At 41.1% G+C, this 24757-nt stretch overlaps 1 protein-coding gene across 3 annotated transcripts; it reads right to left on the minus strand.

Annotated features, from left to right (window-relative positions):
* Positions 1–768: 768 nt before the first annotated feature.
* Positions 769–24697, minus strand: YTHDF3 (YTH N6-methyladenosine RNA binding protein F3). Of its 3 annotated transcripts, XM_081917537.1 has the most exons (6): positions 24327–24697; positions 22557–22581; positions 21018–21102; positions 13308–13393; positions 8675–10258; positions 769–1910 (listed from the first exon to the last, which is right to left on the minus strand). In XM_081917537.1, exons 5-6 carry the CDS (start codon positions 10238–10240, stop codon positions 1887–1889), a joined length of 1590 nt encoding a protein of 529 aa, XP_081773663.1. In that variant the 5' UTR covers positions 10241–10258; positions 13308–13393; positions 21018–21102; positions 22557–22581; positions 24327–24697; the 3' UTR covers positions 769–1886. The 3 variants fall into 3 exon arrangements, with proteins under 3 accessions (XP_081773663.1, XP_081773664.1, XP_081773665.1); XM_081917538.1 differs by lacking the exon at positions 21018–21102 and having other exon boundaries at positions 24327–24480; XM_081917539.1 differs by lacking the exons at positions 21018–21102; positions 22557–22581; positions 24327–24697 and adding an exon at positions 16728–16833.
* Between the last annotated feature and the right edge of the window lie 60 nt (positions 24698–24757).

The raw sequence follows: 24757 nt of genomic DNA on the forward strand, positions 1-24757 counted from the left end.
ATAGCACTGCACTTGGCACTATATGTTTGAATTAATCATGTTCTCCATAGTGATCACACACAAATTCTAATAACACAGCATCTTCTGAAATATGAGGATATGAACAATTATGGCTTTCTTTTGAAGTAGGCTAGCCTTTCATCCTCATACTAATCACAATGAAGCAATTTTTTGTAGGTGTTTTAATAACCAAATGTTATTATTTGGAAGGAAGTTGCACAGAATTCAAAGGAATTCCATCCAAGTATATAGAGGAACCTTTAGTTAAGTAACACAAGGGGATGATGACCAATGTTATATACTCAGGGCAAAGCCACTGAAATTCATGACTTCAGTACCTGAAGTCCACTAATTTCAAGGGTATGGCTTGGATGGTCATCACCCAATGATGTTTCCAAAATTAATGGCAAAATGACTGTCACACTGTGCCAAAACAGCCATATATTCAACCAATTTGAATAAGAACAGAGCAGCCAAAAATAATGGGATCAAGCAGAGTTCTGCTTCAGAAACAGACTGCCAGTGAAAGAATCCAGACATGATGTAAATATTTGGGTTTGACGGATACATCAAGCATTAATACAATAGCTATTTTTCAACTTCCCCATATCTGGATTTCGTACTGATCTTAAAGAAAGCTTTAAGACTCTTCAGTATTTCATGAAACCAATACAGTTGCTTCACTTTCAAGGCAGCATTCATGTTGGTGTGCAAGTGGAAATTTTAAAATAAAAGTTTAGAAAGTAGCATAGAAAATATTCAGGTGAATATGGTACCTAGGCTTTTATTATATAGCTCTAACAGATAACATGTAAACACATCCATGAGCATACAAACTGAAACCATGGATAAACGTTTATTTCCCAAAGTATTTTGAATTGAAAGAATATCAGACTATAATATTCAGAGCTGGGAACAAACAAAATTTGAGAAACAGAGTATATGCTTGCTAAAACAAGAATTATGTTTATTTAGCTAGTGAATCACCTAGAGGAGTAAATTTTCACTTCCATGATAGCAATCTTTTCAGGCTTGCAAACACCCAGAAATAGGAATTAAAGATTTTAAGTATAGTTATAAAGGTCATAAAAAGTCTGATTTAGACTGAGGTACATGTACTCAAAACTGAGATTGAGTGGTAGCAAACAAACAGTTCCTCAGACAAATGCACTTTTTTCGGTATACATGTTACAGGAAAAAAAAGGAAATGTGCATTAATTGGTGCGGCCCACCAAGCTGCATATATTAATATTCTCTACACCAAACAGTTTGAAACAAGGGAAATGTCATTCTAATATAATTTCATGTTATAATTCATTTGGCTAAACTGCAGCTCAAAGTTGCTTTGCCATATTAAAAGTTTACTACAATAATTTTCACATGAACATTTAGACTTGAGTTTTACTCCAGGACTAAATATGGCATGATTTTGCTTTAAATTCTGTTGAATAGCTAAAAACTGACAATTAAAAAACTACATCAAAGAAAAATAAGTTGAAGCAATGTGAATCTCACATCATTGAACCACTTATGATGGTTAATTGTTAGTATTTAACAAATTCAAAGAGTTAATGAATCCTTGCATTCGTTCCATCTCCTGTGCCTTAGCTAGGATGCATAATTACAAAAGACAGCAGATACTGGTAAAAGCTTCAGGACAGAAAGTGCTTGACGAAGTTACAGTTCTCAAGTGTGTTTGGTGAGAGAGTATAAGGGCAGATGCACTGATGAGAACCATTACAAGAAGAGTCAATTTTGTGTTAAAGTGTTCAAAGATGTCACCTTAAGCAGGAACAAAGCTTTAATAACTTCTTCTTAGACATATTAGGCATTTCCAGAGTCCACATCATTAGTGTTGTAATTCTAGCAGGACCATCGCCATATAGTTATTGTTTGTTTCTATTCCTCTCCTGCAGAACAGAAGAAAGGAAAATTAGTATAGCTCTGTCATAGAAGACTTTTATTCGGTATAAGTGCTATGAGACTATAAATATTTCATAAAAGCATGACATTAGCTTTACAGAAACATTGCAGCAATCAGCTGAATTAAATGTGCAATTCTATAATCCAACCTAAGGGATGCATCCAATGTTGGCTTCCCATTCCCACAGAAACACTTGCTGCTACTGCAAGGTGAGGCATCTAGTTTTCACTAACTGCAGCCCTCTGCGTTATATTCCAAAATGTTTCCAAGGGTCTCCAAGCCCAGAGGAATTTTTTCTTGGGAGGGGGTGTCATTGGGTAAGATGGATCAATTAATATAAGGAACACTTCCACTAGCATAATCCCACTTTTTGACACAAGTCATACACAACAAATCTTTACAATTCTACTTCATCACAGAAACTTAAATGAAATATACAAGATGATGCCAAAGTGCTTTATAGGGCAGAAAAAACCTCTTATAAATTGATAATCTCTTATTAAGTTTCATTGTGATATCGGTGACACTTCAGAACCCTTGTAGCTTAGTAACATGTAGATATTAGCTATGCAAGGAATAATTTACAAATGGTAAATATCTAGTACCGACATCGTTTTCTAGAACATTTTACCTAAAGTCACGAAGACCTGAATAGCAATTCCTGATATGAAGGGTTATACATTGTTGGCATCTGTCTGTCTCAAGAGACAACAAAGTGTGCCTCCATGGGATAAGTCAAACCATTGTGTTAGCAGCACCAAAATCACTTCCCCAGGGTGCAAGCTGCACAGCCCAGATGACAAGATCCCCCTCTTAGCTTTGGTCCAAAGGTAAGCTGAGCAGTATGTTTCATATATACTATTGCCTTATTAATTCAACTGACATCCTTTTACTACCAAAGGAGTCCAGGCAGTATGTGTGATGTTATGACAAAGCTACTGATGGAAAACATGTACCCTTTATGAAACATGGTTACAGAATATGAATTCATGAACTGTTTGGAAGTAGGGTTTCCCTAGAAAATTATGCAAACTTTAGGCTTCTACTACCTAAAGTTGCTGATATTAGCCAACATGTCACTAGTGACATTTTACTTAACATTTTAAAAATACTTTGTAGTTCAGGAAAGTATGCACATTTTTAATGTAAAGCAGTGGTGGAGAACATTTAGGCTTTCTATTTGATCCATGAGGTCATTTGGGGGCAAATCTAATATCATGCCAGACATGGAAGAGTTAAAGGCAACTCTTTTATTTGATCCAAGTAAGGTAAAGATAAAGGGACCCCTGGCGATTAGGTCCAGTTGTGGCTGACTCTGGGGTTGTGGCGCTCATCTCGCTTTATTGGCCAAGGGAGCCGGTGTACAGCTTCCGGGTCATGTGGCCAGCATGACTAAGCCACTTCTGGCAAACCAGAGCAGCGCATGGAAATGCCGTTTACCTTCCCACTGGAGTGGTACCTATTTATCTACTTGCACTTTGACGTGCTTTCAAACTGCTAGGTTGGCAGGAGCAGGGACCGAGCAACAGCAGCTCACCCATCGCGGGGATTCGAACTGCAACCTTTTGATCAGCAAATCCTAGGCTCTGTGGTTTAACCCACAGCGCCACCCGAGTACCACAGTGTGAAGATTGAAGATAAGACCTCTTTGAGAGGAAAGGGCAGCAGAGGGATCTCTCAACTTAGATGGGAGACAAGCTCTTTGCCTTCTCCTAACCCCACCTCCCATTCCAGCACTGGATGGGCAGAACGCTACCTACTATTCTTAAAGAGCAGTCAGAAGATTTATTTTTTGAAATTAATACTGTAGTGCTTAGTGCTAAGATGGGGAAATAAAATCCCTTTGAATGAAGAGGCAGATATAATTTTCTAGCCACCCCAACCCTAGTACTAGAGCGGGCTCAAAATGCATATTGTGTGTGTATGTTCCTGCCACATGTGTACATGTGGCTGCATGTATGAGTGTGTGACTGAATTTATGGATGTGTAAGAAAAGGCGTGTGTGTTCACTGTGTGCCTGTTGGAGGTGCGTTGTGATGCAGGGAGAGGGGAAAGAGATATGTGCAATTTTTTCTTTGGGTGGGTGTTTGTTTTTTTGTTTTAACATGCCACCATTCTTAAGAAGCCCCCAGAAGGTTGGGCAAGTTCTTATCTGGCCCTGGGACTGAAAGAGAATCCTCAATCCTGTTCTAAAGAAGTGCATGCTTCAAATAACTACAAGTGCTATGCTCTCAGCCCAGATGCTTCAACCCAGTTTTCAAATCCCATGCAAAATGATGAAAAACAATTAGGAATGAAGATAAAAGGTGGACTGGGCTCTTTTTTTCGGAATCCTAATTTCACAAAAGCTAATCAATACACTTTTTCTTGGAACCATACTAGTAAAGGCCTTCGTTCTCCCACTGTTCCCAGTACTGTGCCTTTTCGCTTCTGAAATTTAAATTCATATACTATCTACTAATCCTATCAGACAGAAGTTTAATTCAACACAAAATGTTTCTCATTCAAAACTCTTTCCTTACAAACGTTTGGAACATTCAGGACTTTTACTAACATATGTGAATTTATTATGAGCAGTCTTTCTTGAGAAATCATCAAACACTTAAATCTGAGGTAAACAATATGGGTAGCAGACAAGCAGCTAGTTTTAAAATTAGCTTACAACTATGGATCACATGGTAAACATATTTAGTGCCTGCGAGAATATTATTGCACTTGTAACAAAAATAGGGAATCAACCTGGAAACAAAAGAACATTGGACTTTTGAATCTGTGTATTAAGCAGACATCATTATAAGCTCTGCTTTCACAACTGTCATCACTTCCAAGTTCCCAAATATTTCTTTCAAAATCTAGTAAATTTTCTTCTCATCCTTGCTCAAAGTTTTCTGTCCATACAACAGGTGTTTCTTCGGCGTAGTCACCTAGAATTAAGATTAACTCACTATTTAATTACTGCAGATACCAATCAGTGTCATTTTGTAAATATTGAGCCTTTTCCTTGTGAAATCAAACTAAGAGTTAACAGGCAGAACCAAAATTAAATCAATTCAGAAAATTTAAATAGTTTGATGCCCTGCCTAGAACACATAGGACTAAAACAATGTGCTGCATACATAATGGATAAAAAGCTAAAGGGATCCCTGACCATTAGGTCCAGTCGCTCATTTTGCTTTGCTGACTCAGGGAGCCGGCGTATAGCTTCCGGGTCATGTGGTCAGCATGACTAAGCCGCTTCTGGCGAACCAGAGCAGCGCACGGAAACGCCGTTTACCTTCCCGCCGGAGCAGTACCTATTTATCTACTTGCACTTTTTGATGTGCCTTCAAACTGCTAGGATGGCAATAACAGTTAATGGGTTTTTAGAACAGTTTTGGTTCCGATTGCACCCACTGAGCCACTTGGTGCTTAAAATGTCTCTGTGACACACAGTGCCTGCCCTTCCAAGCTGTAAAGAGTGTGATCAGTCTTGAAAAAAGAAGTAGTAGTAAAAGTATTACCACTTTCTATGGCCTGTCTTAAGTCTATGAACTTTTCCAGGCTGACCAGCACCAAAACATTAAGTTGAGAGACGTGAGTGGAAAAAATCCTGTACAAATGTTTAGAAACAAAGAAAAAGATGACTGAGGGGACAAGAAGGAAGATATAACAAAGCAAATGTGTGTTTCTGCCTTTCTCAGACTATGCGCATGATCCTCTCCCCTCCTCTATTGGTTCCTGAACCGTGTGCTTTCCTACCTCACCCTCTGGGACTCTGTTTCTCTCTCGCTCTCTCTCTGGGGCAATGTGTACTTGTTTTTCTTCCTTCTCTGGATCTGTGCACTCTTCTGTTGAGGCTGCCTGTTCATCTCCCTCTCTCTTTCTGGGGCTGCATGTGCAAGCTTTGGTATCTTGATAGGTTTAATGTGAAATGAGTACTTTGTGTCTGGCTCCACCCAGCATGCAAGTCATTTTGTGAAGGGGAACAACCCCATGACAGCCATTTTATGACAGCACTATAATATATTCAAAATTCCCAACATGCCCATGGAACCCAACATATTAGGCACCACTGTAAGCCAGTGCAATATAAAGATAGGCACAGGTTTGATAGAAACACAATTAGTAGCACTAGAATTTCTGTAGTGAAACCCAGCAGATCAACCTATTTGTAAAATGTGCTATTTACATGAGGACAATAGGCAATAATCTTAGCAACTTGGTTGATGATGTACCCCATCTGATTTCAGGCGTCTACAACAACAAGAATAATTCCAAAAGCCATCTTGTAAATAGAACACTGGAAAGGGGAGGCATGAGGAAGTCGGGAAAGTAAGTTATAAGAAAGTAAGATCTGAAATTATACGTGTTGTATGTTTTTCTATGTTTTGTGTATTATCTTAAAAATTTGTGAAAATCTTAATAAAAATTTATAAATAAAAAAAAAATAGAACACTGGAACTAGCCTGTATATGCATCTCTAATAGCAAGTGTAATTATCTTAATAACAAGGACTGTATGAAAAACAATGCAAACACAACCACCTGAAATGAAAGTCGAAGTAAAGAACCATTACAGAAAATTTGTAAACAGAAGAACCAATTAGTATAAACATTTAAGTTGCCATTTTGTATGCAGCATCATTACTAGACTACCCAAGGAATCCTGCTTATTTATGGAGCGTGGCTGGACTCTTCATATGTAGGTGTAATTTTTTCTTCTCTTCAAACACTGCAAAACTACCTGGGCTTAAAACAAAACTGTTTATTCAGTTCCACTCTGTAGATCCCAAAAAGAAAAATCAACCATGAGAAGCACAAAAGAAATGACAACTTGGGTCAGAGACTTTTTATTCTTCAGCCTTTTCTTCTGTTCAAGGTTCTGTCACAACTTCAGCTGAGGACCAGACTTAGTGTCCCATTTGCTTTGTTAACCAATGCCATTCAATGTGAATTTAGCAATGGCTGGCTACTATGTAGCCACACCTGAATCAGAATTCTCAAACCCACTTTTGATTATGAACTGAACAGATTCTGCCCAACGTCTCCTATGCCACTGAATTCCTTGATTACAAGCAAGTTTATTTTAAGCCTTTTACAGAACTCCTAGTTAATCCCTAGTTAACTACTTGTAACACTATTTTTTCTTCTTCTCCAAGCTGCTCCAATACTATAAACAATGACATAGAATCCTTCTCACCAGCTTCCTATGGAAGCTTTCTGTGGTGCACAGAGGAGACCTGGAATGGGGACACAGGATATTTCTCCTGCTCTTAAAGGAGAATCCATCTACTATTTATTTACAATAATTCCTCCTTCCATTTGAACAGTACAGGAGCTTACAAGTTCATACACTGTACACAGCCTTTTCCAGCAAGTTGACTCCATCAGCAGCTAGCAGGGTATGTAGCTAACAAGAGTAAAACTGAATTACTGTGTTGTAAAATGATGCATGTCTAAAAAGTGTGTCACCAACATGAAAAGTTTGGAAAGCTCTTATGTAAGGAGTGATACCTGAATTTGTTTATTTTCGTCTTCTTTCTTCATCCATTTTTCCTTTTGTACTGCCCCAAAGAGTCTGTGTGTTTAATTTTTATTGTAAATTACAAAAACACTCAGGTCTTCATAAATAACATTTGGTATGGGACAAGATACCTTGGATTGGCATATTGCTTACAGCAGTAAGTACCTATGGAATAAAGTGGGGTCCACAGGTTGATGGCAAGTGCCTGTTTTGCATGTAGAGCAATCCACATTCAACGCCTGGCATATCCCACATAAGAAGGAAGAAATTTCAAGTCTCTTCCCAACTCTTTATTCTCCCCTAAGATAACTAGGTCATCATAAGAATCAGCCCTGGGTTGGGTTAATTTAATTCTGCGTAAATGTTGTTTGGGTTATAGCCAAATGATGGCCCTTTACATATGAAAGGCTCTTTGATCCAGCAGAGCCTTCAAGGACTGAAGCTGTTCTAAAGGGTTCTTCAACCTTGCAAAGCAGGCTGGAGGGTTGCAGAGGGGCCAGGAAAAACACAATTTTGCCTTGACCCCTGGAAGGTTCCACTGCATCAAAGTGCCTTCCATCAGGAGAAACACATTGCCTGAATACAGCCCTTTCTATTTGTCCTGCCAGGCACATTTGAAATGTTTCACAAAAAAGTAGCTACAAAGGGTCAAAACACATTTAAACTCATGTTGACATTTCCTTTTTCTTTCCTATGCATCTCTATGAGAAGCAAGTCCTACTGAGTTCAATGGGGCTTACCACCAAGTAAATGTGCGTAAGTCAGCAGTCTAAATTCCTAACAGAAAACAAGCTCTCAATTTCTGTGTATGTGGCTTTTTCTATGCATCTAAAAAAATTGTACTATTACAACAGCTGAAGCATGTGGACATCACAACTTCCATATACATATTTTTTGTTTAAATGTCACAAAACAAAACAGGCAACGAAATGATTTAAGGAACAAGTACCATTTGCTACTGAAACCATTAAAATACATATTTTTTCCATCTACTGCCAACGAAGATTAGTTACTTAGCTGAAGGTTTTAATGCATAAGTAAAATGCTATGAAGAACAGAAAATTGTATTTGCAAATGTGCTTGCAAGGAAGTGTTGTTGAATACGTTACATGCCTTGGCCTTTACCATCTAAACCCATTTCTAATTACTTTTTGTTTTACATATTAAAAAACCAAGCTGATTTGTCTTTAAAAAACCCCCAAACTCCAAAAAGCATGAAAAAAGTTTAACATAACATTAGATTCTTACCCTACGCATGGCTTCCTCCTCTTCTTGACGCTTTTCATAATGTGCAAAGTCATCAAAGATTGAGGTGGTATGCTTGAAAGTAGCAATTATTTTAAGCACTTGCTTGGCTTTTTCTAGGGGTACTTCTTGAGTGTCCCTCGAGTTGGTAACGGGTTTGTTGTCATTATTTTCCAAGCGAATGTGCCGCAGCTGGTTGTTAGGAACGTCTTTAACAAAGATCCACTTAACATCAAACTTCCCCTTCCACTTATCCTGAGACCAGACTCCAGCATATGCATTGTAGTCCACCACAGACTTCATCTCAGCTACTCCGCAGAAGTGTCCACTGCCATTCACACTGAAAAGTAAATAGAGTGGGCCTTTTCCATTCAGTGAACGGTAGGCAGCATCCAAGCGCTTATTACCATGCTCAGTACTACACCAGATAGAATACTTAATGGAGCGGTGTATATCATCCTCCGAATAGCTTTTGATTATAAACACACGACCGTTCTTCAGATTCCAATCAAAGTCTTTGGGATTATAGTTATTTATGGCCTTTAGTTTCTCCAATACTGGGTGCACTTCTACACCAGAAGGTGACGAGCTAACTGGTATAACACCTATACCATAGTTTTCATTGCCAGCTCCATTGCTCTGATTGAAGCCTACACCCCTATTGCGAGGAGCCACCCAGCGATTTTGCAGCTGCTGCTGCTGCAGCTGATGAGGCGGAGCCTGTTGCTGAAGTCCTTGTGGCGGCTGAGGCGGAGGCTGCTGCTGAGGCAGTTGGCTTTGCACCATTGGAGGAGGCTGAATTAATGGCTGAGGCTGCTGCATTATAGTCTGAGGAGGCAGTACTGGTTGGGTTGGGGGAGCTTTTACCACAGACCCTTTGTCATCCCAAGTTCCAATATTCATGTTGTGTTTTATAGGGGGAGGTGGTACCGCAGGGCCCCCAATTCCCACATTACCTTTAGGCTTAAGTTTTGGCTGAGGCTTAGCAGGCTTCCTAGCAATGGCAGCCCATGAGGTTGGTTTAGGTGCTGAACTGCTAACCGCAGGCACACTATTTGCTGCAATGCTTGTCATACCTGTACTACTCAGAGCGGAACCAACGGTTTTCGTCACAGCGACTGTCATATCACCGCCAATTTTCAGTCCAGTCATGCCTTGCTCAATGCTGCTAATACCAGGCACCTTGTTCAATGTATCATTGCCAAATCCAGCCTGTCCATCGGCTATTGCTCTACCAAGAGAGCTAGGTGGGTAGCCATAGCTGCTGCTGTAAGCAGAGCTTTGAGTCGATTGTCCCTGAGATCCACTTGTCCCCCATGTTGAGAAATCTGCATTCCCAGGGAAAAAATTAAATCCATGCTGACCAAGGAATGGAGGGGTGTTTCCTAAAGCCCCAGGTTGACTAAAGACACCATCAGGGATGTAGTGGTGTTCACCATTGCTCATCTGTCCGTAAGTTGTCAAGTATGGCATTGGAGGATCTCCTGCTGTGGACCATGCCGCTTCACCCAGAGAGTACGGAAATCCAATGGATGGAGCATAATAACTAGGCATGTATGGGTCTGACATTGGTGGATAGCTATTATTCTGCAGGAAAACATATCAGTGTAAGAATCATTCTATTGCTACATCTACATTCTTTGCCTATAAATATGCATTTATGGACATCTGAAGCAAATTTCCAACACAGTTAGAATTTTAAACAGAAAAAAAAATCAAGCAAAAAGATCTAAAAGAGGTACCTTCGTTATCTTTAATCTCACATACAAAACCAAAGTAATTACAGCCTACACCGTTTTAATTAATATAACACAATTAAAAGTGGTTAGAGCAATTAAAAATTTATCTTCCATCTCCAATCAGGAGTGCTTTTCCTGTTTTTTATCAGGATGTCATTTTATTTCTTTTATTCCTATAAGCAAATTCCTGTCCTATTTCTAGGCCTCTCTCCTATGCTGAACAGCTGATCAAAGATTCAGTACTGACCATGACCATTACCCCAACATGTATGTGTACCAACATTCCCCTGAGAAACCTGCCTCTGGTGTACAGATAAGGTTCAGTGTATATATTTAACAACTCATCATGTTCCTTGCCAAGCTGTAAATAAGTTCACCCTGCACAGTGAAAAGGAACTTCAAGTACTGATAAACCCTGTCACCTAGCTCACTTGAAACCAGGGGTAGCTAACCCCTCAATATGATTTTGGACTCCCAGTTCCCACCAGTCAGAGACAGCATGACCAATGGTCAGAGATGATAGTCCAATAACATCTGAAAGGTAATGGTTAGCTACATTTGTTGTAAAAAATAAAAGAACACCTCTATATGAGCAAACAAGGAAGTTTTTATAAGTGTGAGGGTTCCTTTTGGGCTGCCGATGTGCCACCCATGACTAGCATTTGCAAGAAAGGTTAAAAAAAAATGCTGATTTATTTGGTCCAGATCCAATTCCTAATTCACTTAGCTTGCTCTGATTGTTCAATCTTGAATTAATATTTGAATGTTCTGTGTTTGGCATTTTGAGTCTTGCCACTATTATTTTCCCAATAAGAAAAAATAGAAAATGCAATTATCTGCTGTATGTATACATAAAGAATATTAAAGTCCAAAGTTTGCATAAACTATGCCACCCTTGGCGTAGCTGAATCCTTCCATTTGCAAAAGCAACCAGTACCCAGCAGAAGCTTTCCAGTGGAGGGAAGAGACGTGATTTTTGCCCCTGGAACTGCCACACTTTTCTAGAGAATCAGCCAAACCTCCAAAACAGCTTTTCAGGGAAAGGCAGAGGGAAGGAGAAATCAGCAAAGTCACTTCCCACTACAGAGCAGAACTCAAATTCAAGAATGGATCAAACCCAAAAGGTTTTATCAGCTCACTCATCTACAAGTGTCTGTTTTTCAAAAGGTTGTTTGAGTGTTGGATCAAGTAATTAATGTATGCTCTTGCCTAGCAACTGACTGGCTGCAAAGCCATTTGACACCAAAAGGAACTGGCCCAATAAAAAGCACCACATATTCTTTGCATTTCTTACTCACCATGCAAATTTAGGCATACAAAACAACTATCAACTGTATAGAAGGTTGGGCATAAGGATATAAACTGTTTCTCCCATCACAGTACACACATGCAAAATGATAGAAATACCACTTTTTTCCCAAATACCTTGCCCCAAAGCCTCTCAACATGCATCTTCTGCAAGCAAAAATTCCCTGAAATGGAAGAATCCTTGTTGGACTTGAAACTCATGTAAGAATTCAGAAAGGGAGCAGAAAATCAAAAGCTAACCAAAGGCTGAATCATAAGAAAAATGACTGGACTATTAATTCCTTCTCCATCCAATCCCAACTGCTGAAGGAAATGGTATGGGATGTAGCACTGTAGGCTGCTACAGGAGTAGGGCATGAGATTTGTGTACTGTATTCTATCTTGTCATCCTGGAAATGCTGTTGAAGGTCAATTTTCAAATATTTTAAATAAATCAGCCTTTTCTATGCAGAAAAGTCCTATGCAAACAGATGCAGTCATTTAGGGCCTACCCCCCCACCACCCTGGGTCTTGAAAAATCACTTCATTTCAGCATTAACCCTTTTCACTTATAGTTTGAACAAAGTTCAGTTAGGAGGAAAACAGTAACTCTTAAAATACCTGACAAAAAGGGAGAGTTGGCGGACATAACAGATGTGTGCAAGATTATGCACTCAATGGAGAAAGTTGAGTAAAGAGAAGGCCTTCTCTCTCATATCCAATGAAGCTTACTATTTAAAGTTTCAGGATACACAAAAGAAAGTATTTCTCACAGCACGTAGTTAAAATAAGGAATTCATTTCCACAATATGTAACTATGTCCGTCAAACTGGACTGTTTTAAAAGAGGATTAGACCAGGCACCCCCAAGCTGCGGCCCTCCAGATGTTTTGGCCTACAACTCCCCAAATTCCCAAGCTAACAGGACCAGTGGTCAGGGATGATGGGAATTGTAGTCCAAAACATCTGGAGGGCCGAAGGTTGGGGGTGCCTGAATTAGACAAAGGATCAGGTTACTAGCCATGAGAGCAACATTCTACCTCACTGTTTGAGATAGCAAGTGTCTGAAATACCCATTTGCTGGTAATCATAGGTGGGCAAGTGGTGTCATGCTCATGTGTGGCTTGTGGACTTCCCACAGGCATCTGGCTGATCACTGTGAGAACAGGCCATTAGACAAAGTGTGTCTTGTGCCTGATCCAGTATGGTTCTCATTCTGTAATTTGGATTTAATACAAAATGTGGAATTTACAGCTCTAAAACATGTTGTGTCTCTTGCTTGGGACATTAAAACTCAGAATTGTGCCATCTGCTGAGCAATGATTTTGCAACCAGTTCTGTGCACACACAACAGGTATGCTTAATTTAAGATAGATTTAATTAAGCTTAAGTGGATCCCTCTGCTTAAAGTAACTTCGCTCACTTGGAACCTAACTCGTACAAATCCATTTAGCACTGTTTAAGAGATTTACAAATACTATGAAAACTTACAATGGTCTGTTATAAAACCATTAAAACTGTTTTGTGTTACTTGCTTATTATAAAGGAATAACCAACTAAAAACTATACTCACTAGCTTACAAGAAAAGGTGCATTCTTGTAAATACTCACCTGATTTGTCTGGCTACTTAGATATGGCTCAAAATCATCATCATTTACTGCATCCTTTTGATGAATCGAACCGTTTTGCACTGAAACTGAAACATAACTGAAATTAGACATCTTCTAGAAATCCTATACCTAACTTTTTAGTTGTTAAAAACACATGATGGGAAAAAAATGTTTCAAAAACCAGAATATTTCTTTAGGAGGCAATAACACACTACAAGCATCCTAGAATTCAAAAAAACAATAGCAGCCTATGGATGCCATCCGACTTTGCTGTCTGTTGAAGGTGTTTTTGGTGCTTGAATTTTTGTTGCTCTGTTATTGGGTTGCTTTATTACTTTTGGTAATGCATTGCTTCTTTCTGATTTTATGGTGTGCTTTGTACTTTTACATTCTGTAAGTCACCTGGAAACCTTTGATGTGTCAAACTAATTGAATATTATTATTTAAGTTATCAATGAAGTTAACCCAAGACCAACTTGTAGTAGGACTTATTCGGCCCTGTTGAATTAGAAGAACATCAAACGGGTAACTTTGAAAATATGGCATAAAATAAAATGTTAAAAAATGTACCTGCTGGCTAGATGATCTTGAGTGTAGTGAAAGAAAATATTAAGATTAGATTACCACTATATGAAGCCTCTCAACTAGGGTTGGGTGATATATCGTTCAAAACTGGTTTGAAGCTCACATCGTGATAATTGTTTCATAATATTTGAGCTGGCAATATATCACAAATTACAATGTGTGTAAGGACTAGGCGATATCTGATTTTCAACATTGTGATAACTCACCAGCTAAACACTGCAATGTTATCAGCAGCTAAGCCTCACAATATCACCAGCTAAGCATTGCAATCTACCACAATTTCTGAAATAAGTAAGGTACTATACAGAGGTGAACAGGACAATGTCCTGGCAACTGCTAGTACTTAAGGGACTAAAACGGATAGTCCCAGATTATTTGTTATCACTATGACTCATCACCATACTTTGGATTGTCCTGAATGCCACGATTTGGTAGCCAATCCCAAAACCAAGAGTCTTGTTTGGGTGGATTTTGGCTTGCCTGCTGCTGAAAGTGACCATGAAGTGATTGATAATATCCTCATTTATTAGTTAGCAGATGCCAGGACATTGTCATGTTTGCCTCTGTGCAGTTCCATCCTTATTTCAGATGTTGCAATATATCGATATGTTTAGCTGGTGATATACTGCAATATTGATAACCCAGTCCTACTCTCAACAGAAACAAGGTACCGTATTTTTCGCACCATAGGACGCACTTTTTCCCTCCTAAAAAGCAAGGGAAAATGTGTGTGCGTCCTATGGAGCGAATGCAGGGGGGAGGCAGGCGGGAAAAGCCCTCAAGAGCCGCACACAAGCTTCGTGCGCTCTTGCGGGCTTTTCTCCAGGAGGGAGAAGGGACTGACTGGCTGCAGCAGTCCCTTCTCCCTCCTGGGGGAAAAGCCCCCAAGAGCGGCACCCTTTTTAAAGGCTGCGCGGCTCCTGCGGGCTTTTCTACGAGGTGGGGGAATCCCCCCACCTCCCAGAAAAGCCAGGAGAAGCCGCACAGCCCCTTTAAAGAGCGTTCGGCTTCTGCGGGAGGTGGGGGAAGCTGCAGCAGATTCCCTCCTCCCGGGCTCCCTTTGAAGCGGCAATGTGGGAGGGGAGCAGCTTACACTCGTGTAAGCAGCTCCTCTCCCACTTTCCTCCTTCAAAGCAACTACGGAGGAGGGAAGGAAGAGGACCATGGATCCTCCGCTGCTGGAGGCTGCAGTGGATTCCCTCGTCCCGGGCTCCCTTTGAAGCAGGAAAGTGGGAGGGGAGCAGCTTACACTCGTGTAAGCAGCTCCTCTCCCACTTTCCTCCTTCAAAGCAACTACGGAGGAGGGAAGGAAGAGGACCATGGATCCTCCGCTGCTCGAGGCTGCAGCGGATTCCTCCTCCGTAATTGCTTTGAAGCAGGAAAGCGGGAGGGGGGCAGTTTACACTCGTGTAAGCAGCTCCTCTCCCACTTTCCTGCTTCAAAGCAACCACGGAGGAGGGAAGGAGGGGACCCATGGATCCTCTTCGCTGCTCGAGGCTGCAGCAGATTCCCTCGTCCTGGGCTCCCTTTGAAGCAGCAAAGTGGGAGGGGAGCAGCTTACACTCGTGTAAGCAGCTCCTCTCCCACTTTCCTCCTTCAAAGCAACTACGGAGGAGAGAAGGAAGGGGACCATGGATCCTCCGCTGCTCACGGCTGCAGCGGATTCCTCCTCCGTGATTGCTGGGAGCTTCTCTGGGCAGGAATTCCCTCAGCTTAAGTGGGGTGGGGGAAGTGTGGCAGGTAGGGGGGTACCTACCTAGACACTGAAGCCACATGTCTCTTAGATGAAAATTGGGAGTGAGCATTGTGTGAAGTGGCTGTGGATCTCCTGCCGCAGAACTGTAGGACTGTATAGAGTTGGGAGGGCCACCCAAGGGTCATCTAGCCCAGCCCCCTCACAATGTAGGAATCACAGCTAAAGAACGCCAGGCAGATGGTCCCCCAACCGCTGCTTAAAAGCCTCCAGTGGTGGAGACCCCAAACACCTTCCGAGGTCATTGCAGGGTTGGAAGGGAACCCCAGGAGTCATCTAGTCCAGCCCCGGTGGACAGCGGGCGCAATCCATCCCATTGCGCAAGACTAAAGATGCTGCGCAAGGCTAAAGAAGAAGCCAAGGCAGGGATGGATCGCGCTTGCTGCCTTGTCTTCTTCTTTAGCTGCACTGGAGAGGTTTAGCTCCTGGCTGGAGAAGTTGCGCGGCTATGGATCCCGCGCGCTGTCTTGGCTTCTTTGCTCTTTGGGGCTGGGGGGGGGGACCCGGGCTTCCCCCGCAGCCCCGAGGAGCTCTGGGAGAAGTGGACAGGCTGCGTGCAGCCTGTCCGTTGCTCTTTGGGGCTGGGGGGGGGATAATATTTTTTTCCTTGATTTCCCCCTCTAAAAACTAGGTGCGTCCTGTGGTCCGGTGCGTCCAATAGAGCGAAAAATACGGTAATTCATAGGAGTGGACTTTTTGTCTAGTTATATGTATTAAAACTGAAGTTGAAGTTTTATGGATTCATATGCAAGCATAAATATTAGATTGAACTGCACTGTTCAAATAACTTCAACTAAACACTTTCACATACCATCTTCTGCAGGTATACTTAGCTGGCATAATTTTCCAATATAAAATATTTTGACACTAAACCATTTTTCCTGCCATCCTAAGGGAACATTGTAAATTCAACACCTCAACAGATGGGAAACCTACAGAAAGCAGGGAAACCAACTCTCCATAGTTAAGAATGGAATAGTCTAAAAAGTGCTTGGCTGTTGAAATATCACTTCTAACATAGCTAGAAACAATGTAGTATATTTGCAGCAATTGTTGACTTCAAAAATGAAACTTGCAGACACCTTTATTAATAGAGCTCTATGCAGAGTACGTGATACAAATGTTTTCTAGCTGAAAATAGCAAAAATGCAGTCAAACATTTTTAGTAAGCCAGTTCTAGTTAAATTCAAGCAAATAAAATGGAAAAGCAATACAAACTAGCTCTACAGATTAATCATTCACAAACACACACACACACACACATATATATCCTCCTGTTTGTATGTTCCTACTATTCTCTGCAACAGAATTAGAGCACAAGCACAGCTTTCAAGGCAGACATGCACACACAAGCTAGAACTTTGCCTTGGCATGACCTACTTTTCCAATAATGTAACATGAATCTAGTTTTGTTTACCTTGCCAGCAATAGGGTTCTCACCCCACCCCACAGAGCAATTCCTAATACCAAATACAAAGAATGTATTTGCAAAGAGCAATGGTAACACTTTTTTTACATGTGAGCTGACAACCCAGGACTTCTACAGGTGCACTGCAGTAAACCTGCCACATAAGCAGTCACAATAAAAGCAGGTTTTGTGCTTCTTGACAGTAAACAAGACCCAGAGATGTTCTGAGCATTTACAACATAAACTCTGCCCTCTAAGTAACTAAGATGGACTCATGAGAACTTAGGTTTCAAATTTCACATTGCAGACACAAAGTCCAGCTGTATTGTGTAGCTCATCCAACCAATCATAAGGTCCAAAGTACTACATATGCATATATATTAGTAAGAATATGGCAGCTTAAAGCTTAAAGTTTTTTTCTGGGGGGAAATTATGCCCTGCACACACACAGGGTGGAAAACTGTGCAATAATTTTTGGGGGTGGGGCACAACAAGGACACTTAAAGATCATCAGGATTTCCTAGCATTAAAAAAACCCCTTACCTTCAGGTCCTTCACATCATATGCAAAGTAACTTGTGAAATGTAATTTGTATTCACTGTGTTTTCAGAGCTTTGTGGAGTTTTTAATTTTGCTTAGAAGAAAAACAACCATCTGCCCCATGCATTTCACACAGATTTTTCAAGGAGCCAATGCACCTAATAAAATTTATACTTTGGCTAGTTATGTTGTTATTCATATTTGTGTATGAAGAACATAGGTGGTCTGAAACTGAAGACTGCAGCTGAAAACTCGTGTCCAAAACTTTGGATCACTAACTCAATTAAAAACCACCCACACAGCTATGAAGCTGTATACCATTTCTGCAGCATCTACACCCAGATAGCTAATATGTTCAGCCATACTTCTAACCGAGCTGCCAAGTGTTCTTCTTGGTGCAAGAATTCCTGTTTGCACTTTTTAGACAGCTATTTCACTTAACTGTAGAGAAAAATCTGGAGAACCATAAAAGACCCAAACTAAACAACAGCAAAACACCACTTCCTGTGGATGAGATAGTCACATCTAAAAGCAACAGGAGCTATTCCACATCTGAAACCTTTCCTGCCACAAACAAATTTCCATCAATTTATCTTTTAAGAGTCCATTCTTTCCTGCACCTCCGTCATTCTTCTCCAATAAGGAAAGATGAAGTAGCTTCATCAGATCCTCTGAAAAAAACAGTGCCAAAAGTCTACCACTTTTGAAACCCTATTCAAGGTTACAAAAAAAGAATTAGACAGTAAGCCAGCAAGCCAGAAATCCACATTCACAGCAGATAATGTGCCCCACCCCCACATTTCCTACTGCAATGATTTAAACATTTTGGGGGAAAAACTTTGGCCTCCACCCCCCAATGACAATGGGTAGATCACTGCCAGTTGTTTTATACCGGGAGTAGGTTGTGGTCTAATCTAAACTCCACGTTCTTTCCTCATTCACTTCTGTGTTCATTAGAAAAGGTGAAACTTTTGTCCATGCCCAAAACATTCCCTTAATGCTACTAGATTCTCTGAGCATTTGTCTTTTTGTTTGTGTTTTTGAAAGTGGCACTTTCACATGAAGCAGACAAAGTTATAGAATACCTCAAGGAAGTGAACAGAGAAGACAGTAAGCCCGCAAGCCAGAAATCCACATTCACAGCAGATGATGTGCCCCACCCCCACAATTCCTGTTGCAATGATTTAAACATTTTGAAAACACTGATTATATCCCCAAATATATGCAAAATAAGGAAATGTGACATTTTAGTTCATTAGTACAATACATTCCAAATCTGACTGCAGAAGCAAGAGAAATGTGGTGAGGGAGAAAGAAGGGCCTTTACTTTTGTTAAATTGGGGCTCTGCAGCCCTGGGCACAGCAATGGGCTGGATAAGAGTCAATGAAGCTGAACTGTATCAAGATGGAGATCCTGTAGGTGACTAGTTTCCAAATCCAGAATGTATTGGGTGCTCCTGTACCTATAGTTGTTACTGGAGTCCCAGGTGACTACAGCCTCAGGGACCACCTTTTACCAGCTTCAGTCATTACTCCAGTTGTAGCTAATCCTGGCCAGGGACAGCCTGGCTACAGTGACCCATGCATTGGAATAGAGAGTCAATTACGGTAATGTGCTTTCTGTGGGTCTACCCTCAAAACTGGTCTGGAAGCTGCAGTTAGCACAAAATATAGTTGCTAAGTTACTGGCCATGAGACTGCAACTCCACCGTTAAAGGAACTGCACTGACTGCCAATTTGCTATCAAGCCGTGTTTCGGGATTTGTTATTAAACAATTTGGAACCAGGTTATCTGAGAGAACACTTTCCTCTAGACAAGCATGCCCTGCCAGTAAGAACATCTACAGAGGCCCTTCTGATTGTGCCACAGCCTGCAGATAGCATTAACCGGGACAAGGGCCTTCTCTGTGACAGAGTCCACACTCTGGAATACACCCCCCCCTCAAAATAAGAAATGTGCCAATAGTGGTGCAATTCCCCGCCCCCTTTTTTGTTTGTTTTATATAGCTTTTGGTGGATACGGATTCCAGCAGCTATGGAATTTTAAGAATGTTTATTGTCTGATTATTTTCATTTTCTTTGTATTAAATTTTATGGTATTGCTGCATTGAGTTGCCCGCCTAACAGGTGGTATTTAAATATCTAAATAAACAGATGCAGAAAAACTCAAAACCTTCTCCAGTATCTCATCAGAGAAAAGACAGCCATTTCTCCTGTGACTAAAGTGATAGCATGTTTGAAAGGAGACCAACCCTGTATTGGAAAAGAGGGAGTCACATACTAGCAACTCTCCTCAAATAGTAAAATGTGCTTTAAAAGGAATTATGAACTCAGAAATAGTTGTCAGCCAGTATAGTGAAGTTCTGTATGTATTTATGCTGCAAAATAAATTTGTGTCCTCCGCGAAATGAATTATTGAATTGCAAGTTGAATCTTAATAATCAAATCATTTGATTTACAGGAAAACACATGCTATCTCCGCAGTTACCAACGGTGTATTTCAAGTACAGTTTTATGTTTCATGTCTCTTCTTTGGAACGGGGAATACACCACTAAACCCAAGGTGTCACTACCAGCAAATCAATGTCTTATTCAGTGACATATGTACAGCTAAGACTGCAATTCTATGCACACTCAAATGGGAATAATCAATTTGTCAGTTTATAAAAAATATTTGCACCTTATTTTGCTGTATGAAGCTTAGTGATATTTTGCCGTTACCACAACCCTCGGAGGTAAGTTAGGCTGATAAACAGTGCCAGTGAACTTCATAGATCAGCAGGGATTTCAACCACAGTTTCAGACATTTAAGTCTAATGCTCTAGCTGCTGTACTACACAGACTTTCAATATGTTCCTTAGTAAGATTATGAATTCTCATTTGCTGAAGAGGTAAAAAAAAAAGCAGGGGGAAACAGCTACTGGAGATACCTTAGGAATAGTATGGCTATGACAAGGCACTAGTGAAAGTGCTTAATCTTTAGCACAAGGCTCTTCTCATCTATATGTGCCTAAACCATGGGATCTTTTTTTTTTTTTTATGCTGGCGGCTGACATGTTGCCCTGAGAAAGCCCAACAAAAGAAATAAGGTGAATAACAATCAGGACAGGCATCTCAATTATGGGCACTCCAGTTATAGAATAGCCTACTAAGGCTACTTAAGTCCCAGGTTAAAGATCAGGCCTTTTAAATAACTTGTGTAATCTGGGCCTCTTTTAAAATCAATGCTTTTAACTTTGGCGTTGTGGTGAGTTTTGTTTTCTTGTATTTATTATGCTTTTGATGTTATGCCTTATTCTGTATTTAAGTTGTTTTTATCTCTACAATAAGTCCTGAGAACTCTGTTATGGATCAGCATACAAAAGTCATTAATACTAAAGACCACTAAACCAAACAGGAGTTGATTCTAAGTAAATATGCATACCTAAAATACAAGCCTTCAAGCACAGGATGGGGGGAGAAGAGAACCAGAGTAGGGGAGTAGCTGAACTGCTGGTTAGAGATCTTTCCTGCCGAGACAAGATTCAATCTAGCTTCTCTTGTTGATATTAACGTGATATAATGGAAACAAAAAAACTTTACATTGATTGACAAAGCAGATTTGGATCACATCTGGGGGGTTTAAAGGGGAATTCCCTTTTGCAATTGGAAATTCATTCATACGATGTTGGCAAGTTAACCTATCCACTGGGAAGTTCACTTCTTTGCTTGTCTTTACAGAAACTTAAGTGCACTAAAATATCCCAATGAAGATGCGATGTAAAGTGCACATGTGAAACAGCTAAAATTTTAGTTCAATAACTGAACAGTTCTCAATATTTGAGAAAGGTTGATCCTATGCATACCAAACAATTTCACCCTTTGTTAAGCTATGACTAGGTAACTGCCTATGACCATATAATGTTTAGCAAGCTTTATCTCTCACTTCTAACAAAATGGAGTCCTTAACTCTCCCATGTATATATTTTAGCAGTATAACTATATGCAGATGTTCAATTTTTTAATGAGCTGCCAAAAGCTTGGGATAAAGAATACACTTAAGATTAAAGCATACCATGATGCTATCCTGTATGCAGAGATAAATGACATGCTACATTCACTTTTTGTTTCATTTGCCAGTATGTCTCACAGTTTAAGGACTCAAAATTCTCATGCACATATGCTCACCACTCATCATCAGTTTAGCACACTTGCTACTAGGCTAAATGAAGAACCATTCCTACAATACCATGCACATAAGCACAATTATTAACCCTTCATATACAGAAACATTTTTGATGGTTTTTCACTACCTTTTTGTTCTGGCAGGTATTTAACTGTCTTCTTGTTTTATGGTCTTTGCATTAGCTCATAAAGTGTACTGTTGCTTATCTGCTTTTATTGGAATTTTAATGGCGTTACGTTTTGCTTTCCGGTTTAATTTTTAGCTGATTTTTATAGGTCGTACTACTCAGAGTATGATTCATATATGACACTATACTCTTGGCTGAGTATAAAGCATTCTGACAGCACAATTCTGTCTACACATGACTACTCAGATGTCCCACTGAGTTCAACATAAGTGGGAATAGACTGGTGCCTGAATTACTCTATATAATGGGAGGCATTCAGCTAAATAATTGCATGAGCAGAAGAGGAATTCCCCTGCCCCCCCCCCAATCTGTTCTGAGGGTTCCTCAGAAATATGGGGACAACACAGGAGAAGTCCCGATATGCAAATGGAAGCTGTTGCAGAATCAATATATTAAGAATGATGTAACACACAAAAATGTTGGGAAAGTCCACTTTATAAGTGAAAAAAAATGATTCACTGTCTGGTGCAGTCTCATGACTACTACTACTACTACTACTCCAGTATGAACTGTCAATTGATTGCATCTGCTACACTTAACTGTCTACTACAGTGAAATCTTTGAATTACTCTATTCATGTCAGTGAACCTAACACAGAAGAATCAACTTACCTTTATTTCCCTGTCCTTTAGGTCTCTGTTAGTGATAAAACAAGAAAAACAAACAAACAAAAATTAGAGGAACCGAACATTAAAGTTATCACAAAGAGCAAATAATTTTGGTGATTTTAAGATACCCCAAGATGGTAAAATACAAGCCATTTTATTAAAAAGAAAGAACTATGACTTAAGTGCTGCAAGCCTGATGCATTCTAAATTCTGTTTATTGGGATTACTGGTAGACTCCCAATATTACTGTGCACATTAAAATACCTAACTACAGTTTACCATTTAGAAACAAAATGGAACAGTCATCCAATATTTATGTGTGGCACTATAAAAAGTATAATCAGATGATTTTGTAGAAGCTAAACTCTTCACTGTACTATGCCTGCTTTTATTTCTTAAAACTATGCATGTATTGCTATTATCAAATCAGTTATAAAAAGGTGCCTGTAAAATGCAAAAAAAATATGCAACAAGGACCGAATAGCATGTTCTGGTGAGGTACAGGCCACTCCCATTTTAGGCACAACTGATATGTGCATGAGCGTGCACACGTGCCGAACCCGGAAACGTTATAAAGATGTCATTGAAATGTCACTAAATGGGTAGAATGGGTGTTTGTAGACTTTTTCAATTAGTTTCTGATTTCACACAAATGCGTAATGACCTGGAACGCAACCCCCACACAAATGGGGTGTTGCCTGTACTGTTGCATGCACCTAGTCCTGTACCTTAAGAATGCTTCACTTCGATGCTGAATAAAATCAGAACTGTTACATCAGCTAGCCATATTGCGGACTATACTATTTATTACATACCATGTTAAAATATTTTTACTTCATTAAGTGCATTTCCCTGCCCCCAAATAAAGCTCCCATTACAAACAATTCCTGTTTCCCTCTGTTTTCACATAGACTTTATGACTCTGACCCTGCAATGACTTTTGCAAATTACTCAATCCTGACAGAATGAAGAAAAACCTGTACTAGCTGAAGAGCCAATACTAAAAGCAAGTATTTTCAAAAGTGACATTCCAGGTTTAAAAATGAAACTTGTGCAGACATGGATTCTGGTTTGCAAGATTTATCTGCCAAGTTAACGTTCACCAGAGACCTCCATTATCTGCTCTTAGCTGCAAAAATAATGTTTACACGGGGTGGGGGGGACCCAGAAGGGTGAGACCGAGAGGATCAAGACTAGAAAAACAACCATGGGGAGAATTGGTGAAAGAATTGGGAGGGGGGATAAGGAGATCAGAAAAGTGTGAAAGAAAGAAAAAAGTGTACATGGAATAGCTGCATGAAAACAAAATAAACAGATACGGAAACACGCATGAAGACATGCCATCAATAAATGAAACGCAAAGAAACATATAACCGCAAGAACGAGATACGAGAGGCAGCTGCACTACGAAGGAGGTTTAACGGTGGCCGTAAGGATCCCTCCAAGTCCACTTGCGAGGGAAAACCGAAGGCGGCACAGGAAAGCGGGCAGAGGGCGAAGCTGGCGCGGAAAGCGAAGGCGCCCCCGGAGAGGCAAAGGCCTGCTCGTGAAGAGAAGCAACGGGTTCGCCTCACGGCCTCCGTGGGGAGGCCCCAGGCCGAGCGGCCTCCAGGCCTGCGGAGGGGGCGGGCCTGGGAACAGGGGAGGAGCCGCACGGCCTCGGATGTAGCGGGCGCGGATCCCCGCTATGCCCAGAAGAAGGAGGGCGGAAGGGGTGAGGAAGGGAAGGCCGAGCCATCCTCCCGGCCAGGCCAGGCCGGGCGGAGACCGTACCTGGTCGACGCTGGTGGCTGACATTCTTCACGGGGAGCCGCAATCCCCTCACCCCGCTCCGCTTGGGCCTCCTCCTCCCGCTCTTCCTCAATTCCCCGCCGCCGCCGCCTTTTCCGCCGCTCTCCCCGCCGCCGCCGCCGCCTGACTGTCTCCGCAGCCCGGGCACTCCTAGTCTGCTCGGCGCCTCCGAAAGCAACCAGCTGGACACAGCTCGGCTTCCCTCCCCTGCTCCGGGCTCCGCTTTCCCACAATGGCGGACGCGCTCCGGATCCTACTTCCGCTCCGCGGCGCCCTGACCTTCCGCTCTCCCCCCTCCCTCTACCACTGACGACATTGCAGCCGACTTTTCCCTTTCCGTCCCCGACTCCTATCACGTGGTTCCGAAGACGAGGGCGGGGGAAACGGCCGTCCGTCGGCGCGCGCGCTCGCCT

Source organism: Podarcis melisellensis, assembly GCF_964234715.1.
Source record: "Podarcis melisellensis genome assembly, chromosome: 7".
Classification (NCBI taxonomy): domain Eukaryota; kingdom Metazoa; phylum Chordata; class Lepidosauria; order Squamata; family Lacertidae; genus Podarcis; species Podarcis melisellensis.

Bases quoted from the DNA above. Each gene is read 5' to 3' on its own strand.
- YTHDF3 (XM_081917538.1), bottom strand. From the start codon at position 24,350: ATGTCAGCCACCAGCGTCGACCAG. The intron at 22,582-24,326 runs GTACGGTCTCCG...TATCACTAACAG, and splicing joins CAGCCACCAGCGTCGACCAG to AGACCTAAAGGACAGGGAAA. The intron at 10,259-13,307 runs GTGAGTATTTAC...GTTTTCCTGCAG, and splicing joins TAAGTAGCCAGACAAATCAG to AATAATAGCTATCCACCAAT.